The sequence below is a fragment of the Anabrus simplex genome, chromosome 1 (assembly GCF_040414725.1).
Source record: "Anabrus simplex isolate iqAnaSimp1 chromosome 1, ASM4041472v1, whole genome shotgun sequence".
NCBI classification, from domain to species: domain Eukaryota; kingdom Metazoa; phylum Arthropoda; class Insecta; order Orthoptera; family Tettigoniidae; genus Anabrus; species Anabrus simplex.
The window spans coordinates 737758175-737770233 of NC_090265.1; the positions used below are offsets into that span (position 1 = coordinate 737758175).

The window sequence follows — 12059 nt, forward strand, 5'->3', positions numbered from 1 at the left end:
ACCAACATCACGTTAAGTTACATTTTAATATTTAGCAGATACAATTTATATCATTAAAATGTCCGATGAATAAGAAATTCCAGTTTAATTTAATGAATAAACGGTGGTCGCCATGTCCATAAACTATAAGCCTAATTTCAATTACAGTAGTGGAGTAGAGACGAATTAACATTAACAGCTTTGCCAAAACATTTCTTCTAATATAATAGTTGTCGCAGATAGCTTGATACACACGTTCTTCTCCAAATAATCTGGCACCAGAACAGTTTTGAAACAATTAAGAAGATACTTGTACTTACATTTTTGGGTGTCCAATTTAATATACAGTAATCCAATAGCTTACGTTCCAGCCCATTTTGTAACGAAGACCCTCCTTCAAATAGTTCGGTCACACTAATATTAAAAAAACTGTAAATATGAAACACACAACATTATTGCGCTACAATTAAGGCAATGCCTTAACTAACGAGGCAATTAGCCTGGTTTATCAAACCCCACTCCAACAACTTTCAATCGCATTTTGTACACAACTTCTCCAAACGCGCCCATCTTGGCGAGCTGCCGGTAACAGACTGGCGTTCAGTGCAGTCAAGCCGCGCGTCGCTCAATTGAACATCGACACTGCGCACGCTCAAGTCAAAAATTTGCTTACTGAGCCAATCAGAATTTCGAAGCAACCAACGTAACAATGGCAAGAAGATGCATTTTAAATCACAGTTTCAGGCACATAATTTAACAGCAATGCAACCAATGGCCGATAATTGCAGATAAAAGTCCCACACACAAATACATATGTTCAACAAATGAGGGTATCGTAAATTATTGTCTCAATTTCCACAAGGTAACTGTAATCCAGTCTAATTAATTTTATTTTGTACTTTTCCCATCACTTCTTATCAATAATTGTTACTTCTATCTAAAACCAATTATTGTTCATGTAAAAGAGGAAAACATCCACACAAAAAGAAATAAAGTCTCTCAATCCATATAATTATTTTGTACATGTAAGCAAAATATGGCAACACCTAGTGTTTACAATGCAATATCTATTCTGGTATGGGCTAGAACAATGACCTGTCTCAGACTTGTGCTTTGCATTGACAATAAGAAAGTGACTGAGGTATGAGCGATGCTAGTAATACCATTCCTTATGCAGCCAGTCACTCCTATGTAGGTGTGAAAATGTTGCTCATAGGGACGGTTGGTGCATGTATTTCGGCGGGCTTGGTGATTGATATGTAATACCAACTTCTGGCTCAGTGAGGAAAGCAACGACCATCTATAGAGCTAATGGTGGAACTCAGATCCGTCTGTCCATCCATCCATCCAAACAAATAGTGGAAGGAATGGATACATGAGTTTGGATGGCTTCAGCAGGGAGAGCGTTAAGAAGAGGTAAAGTAGTGGTGGTGGTGGTGGTGGTGGTGGTTAGGAGCAATGGAAGCCTGAAGGGACATGCAGAAGCATGAGCAAGAAAGAGCACAGACCTGCTCTAGACCACACTGATATAATAAGCAAGTTTGACCCAAACTGCAGACACTCATGTCTTTCTCATATTATAGGACTATGTAGTTACATACCAAACACAAGACGAGGCGATCGATGGTGACTATATTATACTTCCAAATCATGTCGTTGAGAGCATCCACACACTTGTTCACGTACTGGCCACCTCCAGAGTTTGCAAATTCAAACACGAGATAGTCACAAAACTTGCGCAGATGAGCAGACAGAGCTCGGGCTCCAATTCGTTCAAGTATCCTAAACAAACAGTTCCAGAACTATACAACAACAGAATGTGCTCCAAGACTACAGTCAAGGTTAGATTACAAAGACTGAACTTCAACTGCAAGTCTACCTGCACCCACGCATGATAATGATTATTATTACAAAAATAGCTTTATATCCATTTCCTCCAAAGTGGTTTCACTGAGAAATGATACACTTAATCCTCAAATGAAATCACATAAAGAAATACACAAACATTGAAAGGAACAGACAGGTTATGGGGGGCAGAGGAGATGTAGAACTGGGACTGAGCAGTGTGTGTGAAGATGAGGAGATCGCCCTTGCACTTTTGTATTTCATTTGTATTGCTCCCGCTATTGCAGATTATAGATATACAGTATTATAGATCCTCCAATGACGAAGGCTTTCATCCATGTCTCTCTTTTATATGTAATCTCTCCATGCAGTCTTACATTATATGTCACTGCCCTCCATCTGTTTGCTATATATGTTCATGTTGCGCGGAAAGGGACCCAAAGTCGGCAATGGAAATTTTACAGCACAGCTGAACAAAAGTGTCAGGTATAAAAATTACATTTCTATGTTTTGACTTCTTGCGCTACCTATGAGTCTTCTTAACAAACCAAATTATACAGCAGTTCGAGTCTTCGCCCCTCGATGTCATGAAAACTTTGCACAGTTGGTAAGAAAATTATTCAAAGCTGTAATTGTGTTTCTCTCAAAATACAATTTTCTTAATACCAACAGTCAGTAATTAATATGAAGGCAGACAAATATAAAGGGGAATTTGAATGTACCACTGATGTTAGTAATAATTCTGAGGCGGGGCTTTGCCAAAATGTTGGTGGGGTTGTCTGGAGAAGGGGTTTGTGAGCGCAAAGTACGGTGGAGAGCTGAGCTGCTTCACTATCCCATGAGTGACCAAGAGGAGCACACGTCTGTTATGCAACGCATCATTATCAAATTTCACGCAAAAGAGGGCACCAAACCTTTCGAAACTTTGAGACAGCTCTGCGCACAGTTTGGGGAAGAAACACTTCCGCAGACTCAAGAGTATGAGTGGGATAAAAAATTTGTGGCAGAAAGAGAAGCTGCGGAAAATGAACCTCATCAAGGAGACCACGGTCAAGTAGCACTGCACACAACATTGTTGCGATTTGTGACATGATTGTTGAAAATTGGCGAATAAAATTTTTTTAAATTGTTTTAGCCAAAGGAATAAGTTACAGAAGTGTTCAAACCATCATCTAAGATGAATTCCATTTCAGAAAATTGTCTGCCAGGTGGGTTCCTATCTCCTCAATCAGGAACAAAAAACATTACGCCAGGACGTTTGTCAGACACTCCTGAGTCACTACGAGGAGGAAGGAGAGGATTTCTTGCATCGTATTGTGACTTGTGATGAAACTTGTTTGCATCATTACACCCCAGAGTCAAAGCAAGCAAGCAAGCACGGAGTGGTGGCGAAGAGACGCAGCAGGTCTGGTCAAGGCCCAAACACGCCCATCTGCTGGAAAGTTGCTTCCAACCGTTTTCGGGGACTCTGCGGGCATTTTGCTGGTGAATTTTCTTCACGAACAAAGGGCAATTAATGCAGGCTATTACTGTCGCCTTTTGGATGAAGCAAAAGCTGCGTATCGCAGCAAACGGTGCCGGAAACCAATCCGAAACGTCATTCTTCTCCGTGACAATGCAAGGCCGCATACTGCTGCTTTAACACGGGAAAAACTGGAGGAAATTCGCCTAACACCTCTGTAACACCCTCCGAACAGTCCAGATTTATTGCCCTGCGACTATCATTTGTTTGGACCGCTCAAAAAAGACCTCGGAGGACAGCGGTTTGATGATGATGTAAGTATAGAAAAGTTTGTGCGCAACTGGCTCTGCACATGTCCATCTTCTTTCTATCAGGATGGCATGATGATTATTATTGGAGACAATTCTGGCAATTTTTAATTTATTACTTGATAAAAATAGCATTGTGCAGGCACATGATGCAATATATTAATCTATGCATTTGCTAAGTATGGCATCTAAGTGCATGACTGATTCACACCTGTGGAGCATGAGTTCATACTATTTTCGGAAGGCTTATCGGAGACTGATCATCTCACTCACATACTTCATGTGAGGGAATAGAACCTTATAGCCTCGTATAGCAACAGTTGGCTTTTGAGATGATAAGTGTTATAATACCCACTGTGGGTGGGGGATGCAAACGAAATTGTTTAAACGAGAATGTGGAATACAGCAATCGTGCATGAATTCATACCTTTTCATAATCTGAAGAAACGTCATTTATACATAGGGTCGACTCATGAGGCAACTCTCTTCCTGCAAAGTCCTTGAAGAGAGCTCTAATCTCAGCATGTTCGACCTTGTAGAAGGGTATGTTGGCGCTTAAGAACGCCCTACAAACTCTGAAAGAAAACTCGTCTGAGTGCTGTTGCTGACTGAACAAAGGTTGTATCAGCGCTTGTTTCTTCGATTTCCTTTTTTCTTAATTCTTCGACTTTTGCTGAGTGCCCACTTGTGGCTTTATGTTGGGAAAATTGAAAACCCTTCAAAATCTTGATCTGAAAATAAATAGGTAGGTATGCATAAGTGAGAAAAAATACATTGAATGAACAAAATTAAAGCACTGTGGACGATGAAATTATTTTCAAATATTGTAGTAGAAATATGAGCATCCTCTCAATGATTCCATGAAAAACCAGCAAATCCAAATGTCAATTTCCGCCTTGGGAATGTAAAATCTGAGGATCTAACGGGTCTACACTCCGAATTCTTAGACTTCCCTCTACTTACCTAGTAGGTAGGCACTGCATGCTGCACATTTGGCTTACTTTGAAAGTTTAACTGTTTGACCAGTAATATCTTAAGAACGTAGATGTAAATATTTCAATAAGAACTTACCTCTTTTTCGCACATTTTGCAGAAAGGAATTTTTCCGTCGGTAGAAAACGAGTCGGGGTCTTCCTTTGCACATCACTGGAGTAAAACACTCAGAGATTCCTTAACTTTAGGCATCGCGTACTTAGAAATCACAAGAACTCGATACGTACGTACGGATACAATTACGAACTGAGAGTAGAATGCAGAAACTTCACTTGACCGGGTCGGATCTTCCACCACTTCATGGCAAAAGCCACTAAACAATACTGGTTCCCAAAATAGGCACACCACTAAAATACCTCACATTTCAAAGTGAAAGGATGCTTGGGGCTTCCGGAGCTTATCTGACGAGTCACACTCTAATCCAGCAGAGGCTAATTAGGGTGTGTGAATGACCTCACTAAAGGTTAATCTAATGGAAACATCCAAATTTGACAACCATTCCAGAGCACATTGTGTCACTTGGTGTAGAATCTTCAGACCACCGTCAAATGCACGACGTGGGCACTCCTGAACAATGTGTTATATGGTTTGGTCCTCCACTCCACAGTCACAGGCAGCAGATGTACGGAAACCCCATTTCTTTAAGGTGTGACCACATCTCCCTTGACCCATTCTAATGCAGTTCAGCTTCGACCACGTTTGGCGTGGTAGTTGGAATCCCTCTACTTTCATTGTAGGATCTTCAACCAGGTGAGCATGGTTCGGTAGATGTTCATTCCAACGTTGTTGCCACTTGGAGGTCATGTCGAAAGAATTGATACCTTCTAAATCAACCCAGCGTGGCTTGCATGATTTCAAACATGTTGTTGGTGGATCTTGCAGGGCATCATACAACAGAGAGTTCTTATGAGAGGTGATTTTCTTGAGCAAGCTGACCTTAGCTGCTTTTCTCCTTAGATCTTGTGGAGCGATATTAGCTAGGACTGGTAGCCACTGTGTGGGAGTAGATCTAACAGTACCAGTGATAACTCTCATGGTCTCATCGAGCTGCACATCAATCTTAGTGGTATGAGCGCGGTTTTCCCATAGAGGGGCACAATATTCACCAGCAGAATACACAAGAGCGAGTGCAGCAGAACGTAGAGTATTAGCGTCTGCACCCCAGCTGCTTCCGGCAATCTTGAAAAGTAGATTCACTCTTGAGCCAAGTTCTTCGATAACTTGATGCACTATTTTATTATTTATAAATTTCATTTTCCGTATTGATAGATTCAATGTATAGACAAGAAATGTGTTTATCCACCAATCAATACACAATTTATTGTAAACAGATTACACTAGTACCGGCTTCGGCTTTTAACGGCCATCATCAGCTAGTACATGAATAGTTTAAAGCCTTTAGACAAATCACAAGTTGTTATTATGTTAGACATCCGGATGTCTAATGGGGGATGGAAATGCAGTATACAGTAGCATGAAGTTAAAATATCTGTGGTCAAAGGTAAAAGGTTACAATAAGTTAGAACATGAGTATACAGAACACACTAAAACATATGGCCACAATATAAAACACTTAAAAAGCTTTAACACATTAAAATTTGGTATGTATAGGTTAGACACTTAATAAAATTTGAGTTCATGTTGCTTAGATTCCATTCTTCTATCTTCTGTGTGGTTCCTTTGCTTCTATGTCATGTCAGTTCAGCTGTGCGAGGTAATCTTCTAGAATGTTCTGAGGCTGATATGTGTCATATTAGTGTGGACCTTCGTCATGAAAATTTTTTGTGTATATAATCCAACTGTGATGTACTCCAGTAAATTTTGATATAATGAACTGCAGTTCTTGAGTTTGAATTTAGAAGCTGTTGGTGGCAACACCTCTCTCGTCTATGTTCGTTTGTGGTTGTAGTCTGTAAAGATAAGCTAATATAAGTATAGTGTATGTATAAAGGAATGCCTGGTGTGTATATGGAAAGAGTACTTAGTATTGTTGTTGTGGAGGTCTTGTACCAGTATGTCTGAAGGCTTGCTGTGTTCTACTTTGAGTGCATCTGGGGCTCATATTAGCTGTGGAGAGGGATATAGGATATAGGGATAGCAGAGGGCCCGAAGATTTCTATATTTCTTTGGACCAATACACTAATCCCAATCATAACATTAACGATATTACAGAGAAAACGAGCATCATTTTTGATAAAGCCATTCCGGCATTAAAGAATGATTACCTCAAAATAGTAAACACACGCTCTAACAAACCAATGAATCACAAGCCTGACCAGCCCCTACTTCCGATAGCCACTCCCTATCCCCCTCCACCTACATCCCCCTCCACAGCTAATATGAGCCCCAGAGGCACTAGTAGTAGAACACAGCAAGCCTTCAGACATACTGGTACAAGACCTCCACAACAACAATACTAAGTACTCTTTCCATATACACACCAGGCATTCCTTCATACATACACTATACTTATATTAGCTTATCTTTACAGACTACAACCACAAACGAACATAGACGAGAGAGGTGTTGCCACCAACAGCTTCTAAATTCAAACTCAAGAACTGCAGTTCATTATATCAAAATTTACTGGAGTACATCACAGTTGGATTATATACACAAAAAATTTTCATGACGAAGGTCCACACTAATATGACACATATCAGCCTCAGAACATTCTAGAAGATTACCTCGCACAGCTGAACTGACATGACATAGAAGCAAAGGAACCACACAGAAGATAGAAGAATGGAATCTAAGCAACATGAACTCAAATTTTATTAAGTGTCTAACCTATACATACCAAATTTTAATGTGTTAAAGCTTTTTAAGTGTTTTATATTGTGGCCATATGTTTTAGTGTGTTCTGTATACTCATTTTCTAACTTATTGTAACCTTTTACCTTTGACCACAGATATTTTAACTTCATGCTACTGTATACTGCATTTCCATCCCCATTAGACATCCGGATGTCTAACATAATAACAACTTGTGATTTGTCTAAAGGCTTTAAACTATTCATGTACTAGCTGATGATGGCCGTTAAAAGCCGAAACCAGTACTAGTGTATTCTTCTTCTTCATAGTACCGTATCAGGTCCCCCTGACGTTGGCGATCACTGTGGCGAATGCAGAACGATCTCTAGCTAGGTGGAAAAGTCTTTCAACACTGTGAATTCCAGTCCATTCTTTGATGTTTCCAAGCCATGATGTTCGCCTCCTCCCGACACCTCTTCGACCCTGTATTTTGCCTTGTACAATCCGCTGTAAGATGAGGTAACGGTCATTCCTAAGGATGTGGCCAAGGTAAGAGATCTTCCGGAGTTTTATTGTTTGAACGAGTTCCCGACTTGCTCTTGCCCTTCTTGGTATTGATTGGTGGATAAACACATTTCTTGTCTATACAACTTGATGCACTGTCGTTTGAATGCCAAGGAGCGATCCAGAGTGATTCCAAGATATACTGGATTGTTGTGATGGGGTACTTCGATTCCGTCAAAAGTCACATGTAGCTTCCTTTGGGCTTCTTTATTATTTAGATGGAATGCAGTAACCTCAGTCTTGTTTGGGTTGGGTTGAAGTCTCCATTTGTGGAAGTAATTACTCCGTTTCGCCAGATCACTAGTTAGAACATTCTCACAGTTCATGAAATCTTTACCCTGGATAATTAATGCTAGGTCGTCTGCATACTGGATTTTCATGGAATCTGTGTGAAGCATGTCATGAATATACTGGTTAAATAAAATGGGAGCCAGAACTCATCTCTGAGGTAGGCCATTGTTTAAAATCCTCCACTTGCTAGCTTGCCCATTCAGGAACACCTTAAAATGCCTATCAGAAAGCATGTTTTCATTAAAAGTGCCAACTTTTGACATGAGACGATTTCAATAAATTTGGACATCAAACCCTTCCTCCATACAGTGTTGTAAGCTGCTGTAAGATCCACAAAAACTGCAGCTGATTTGAGACCTCGTTGAAATCCATCTTCTACTACAGTTGTCAATGTTAAGACCTGGTCGCAGCAACTCCGACGTTTCCTAAAGCCACCCTGTTCGATCGGGATGATTTGATCAATGGCCTCTTGAATGCGATTTGAATGCCTTTCTAGTAGCTCATAGGTCATGCTGAGTAGTGATATCAGTCGATAGTGAGAAGCATCAGTTCTGTCTTTTCCCGGTTTCAGGATGGCAATTATCTTAGCCTGTTTGAAAAGCTTTGGTAATTTTCCAGTTTTCAGAATTTCATTGAAAAATTCAATAAGCCACAACTTTGTTTTCGGTCCGATGGCTTTAAGAAACTCTGGATATATGCCATCAAAGCCAGTGGCTTTGTTTACCTTTAGCATATTAAAGTCTTTATCAAGTTCCTCAATGCAGAAGTCATGTGAGTAGACTGGGTGTGGTTTTAGATGGGGCCTCTTTATGTATAGTTCATTCTTCACAGTTCGTGTCTGTTCTTTGTCTATTTTAGTTTTTGAAATATTCATCAGTCTGGATGCAACAGCATTAGCATTCAGATGTGTGACTGTACTTGACAACCTGGGATCTGTACCAAGTTTTCTAATAAGGTTCCAGGCTTTCTGACCAGAATGTATGAAGTTGAGCCCCGCTGTTGTTTTATGCCATATTTCTCTTCTGTTCTTATTCAGAGGTCTCAAGAGGTCATCAGCTGTCACGTCGTCATGAGATTTTTGATATTTGGCATATAACTCACTGCATTCTTGGGACCATCCGGGGATGTACTCCTTCCGAAAACCACGTGGGATACATTTCCTGGCATTTGCTTTAATCGTACCCACAAATCGTTCATAATTGGATTGGACTGGAGGAATCCATTGAACAGTATTATCTAGACCTTTCTGAAATAGTTCCCAGTTTGCAAGTTGAAAATTCCATCGAGGTTGAGGTATGGAGATGACTAACGTAAGGTGGCCTGATCCATAATAAACGATGAAATTGGGAGGGCAAAGAGGGAGAATTCTGTGCCAATACAACCAAATGTACTTAATGAATACTTTACAAACAGTGCCAAACATACGAATATCAGTAACTCCTCTGGAGACAATGAAAGTGCATACAACAATCTACTAAAGAATAGTGTAACTCCTTAAAAATAACAAACCCCCCTTTAAATGGCAAGTTATAAACCCTAATAAAGTCTGCAAAATAGGTTCAGAACTAAATTCTTCAAACTGTGAAGACTATTATGGCATAAGTAATTTTATTCTAAAACAAATTATTGACATAATAATTCCTCTAACTTGCCTCATCAATTGGATACTGGCTGAGGGGACTTTCCCGGACTATCTAAAACTTACAGTTACAATTCCTGTGTTTAAGAATGGAGATGTTATGGATCCAGGCAGTTATCGACCCAATTCAATTGTTCCAATCATATCTAAGATAACAGAACATTGTACAAAGGAACAGCTATCTGTATATTTTGAAAAGTATAATTTTCTAAATGCCGTAAAGTTCAGGTTCAGAACAAATAAATACACCATTAAAGCCTTAGAAGCTGTTGTGACTGAAGTAATTCAAGGCTTTCAGTCTCACCACATTACAAGTGCTACACTGTTAAACCTCAGCAAAGCTTTTGATTCAGTACCGCACAATATACTAATAAGCTTAGCTACTATGGCATGAAAGATTTAGAGTTGTTATTAATTACAACCTACCTCAAAGATCTGGGGCTCTCAAAGTAAAAGCAGGGGTGGTTAAGGGTTCAGTTATAGGAACTTTCCTCTTCCTTGTGTATATAAATAATATTGTCAATAATTTACCCAGTAGGTCAGTGCTCTACACAGATGATATTACTATCATAACAAGCAATAGAGACTTAAAATATGTCGAGGAGGAAAGGATAGAAATGCTACACAAATCAACCTCTTGGTTGCAGGCAAATAAACATATCCAAATAATAACAAGACAGAAGTGATCTATTTCCATTTAATTAATGCAGGTCTGGGTTATAATGGTCAGAATTCTGTCAAATTATTAGGAATGTATCTGGATTGTAAATTAACTTGGAATGCACAAACACAAAAGTTATGTACAAAAATGGCTAGAGTGATATTTTTGCTTCGCAGTCTTAAAGGATCAGTTAGTAGTAGTCAGATGATGAGTGCATACTACGCCTTCTTTCATTCACACTTATCATATGGTACCATGTTATGGGGTAACTCAACAGGAGCTCAAAATGTGTTCAAGTGGGAAAAGAAGGCAATAAGGTGTATTAAAGGTAAGGCTACAAGGGAGTCTTGTAGACCTCTGTTCCAAGACCTTGCAATTATGACTCTTCTCTCATTATACATTTATCATAGTATACTCAATACTAAAGAAAATCTCATCGACCTAACAACTCACAGCAATGTACACTCATATGGCACAAGACATAGAAATGATTTAGATATGCCACATGTTAGGCTGAGAAAAACACAAGAAAACTACAGGTATAATGGCATTAAATTATTCAACACACTACCTGCCCAAGTAAAGGATATGCCCCTATGTAACTTCAAAAGAACCCTTAAAAATTGGTTGACATCCAGTAGCTTCTACTCGTATCTGAATTTGAAGAAATTATAACACTGTTTCAAGGGGGGTAATAAAGGCCAACGCCATCCTAAAATGTTGGTAAATTAGTAGTTATTTATCACTCTCTTGGACGAATAGTGTTATGTTTATTTTAACTTTTGTGTATATAGTTGTATTTATTTTCTGTGCTTAATGAGATACTTGTAATATTTTGTAACTATGCATTTATGATTGTCCATTGTAACTGCCAGTTGCTTAACGACAATAAAAATTATTCTATTCTATTCAGTACCAAAACGAATTATGACTGGCCTATGCTGGCTGTGTGGGAAAGACTTGATGACTTTTCGTTGTGTCATTTCATTATTTCCAGATCTAGATGTGATGCACAAAGCAGGAGAATAATCCTTTAACCATCTGCCAGATCGGAACATTCCAGGATCTTTAGCATTATACACAAGCTGAAGATTGGGCATGTCCATCCATTCATTTAGAATAGCTCCATTTTGGTCTTCTTTCTGGTATTCCCAGACATGACTTTGACTGTTGAAATTACCAACATACACAACTGGATAACTGAAGAATCTTACAGGTGGATTTGGCCAACTAACTTGCAGTGGTTTGTAAATATTTGCAACCATGGTGCCGGCAACTTCTACACCCAAAACAAAAATATCTGCTGTTCTATCTTGGTAAGTTACTTTGTAGTCAGTAAGATGGGACAGACATATGTTGCAATGCCATACTGTTCATAATTTATGGACCCGACCAGAACGTATCCGTGTTTTTTCTTTTTTTTTTGCTTTACGTCACATCGACACAGATAGGTCTTATGGCGATGATGGGACAGGAAAGGGCTAGGAGTGGGAAGGAAGCGGCCATGGCCTTAATTAAGGTACAGCCCCAGCATTTGCCTGGTGTGAAAATGGAAAACCACGG

The 12059-nt window shown here is 39.4% G+C and overlaps 1 protein-coding gene across 5 annotated transcripts in view; it reads right to left on the reverse strand.

Annotated features, from left to right (window-relative positions):
- MED23 (mediator complex subunit 23) overlaps nt 1-12059 on the reverse strand; it is a 507528-nt gene that overhangs the window by 196299 nt on the left and 299170 nt on the right. For all 5 annotated transcript variants that reach the window (XR_010858539.2, XM_067136121.2, XM_067136122.2 and 2 more), the window contains exon 14: nt 1581-1761. Coding sequence is in view for 4 of the 5 variants with exons in the window: in XM_067136121.2 (XP_066992222.1) it covers nt 1581-1761 (181 nt within the window). In the remaining variant the exon portion in view is untranslated. The remainder of the gene's footprint in view (nt 1-1580; nt 1762-12059) is intronic.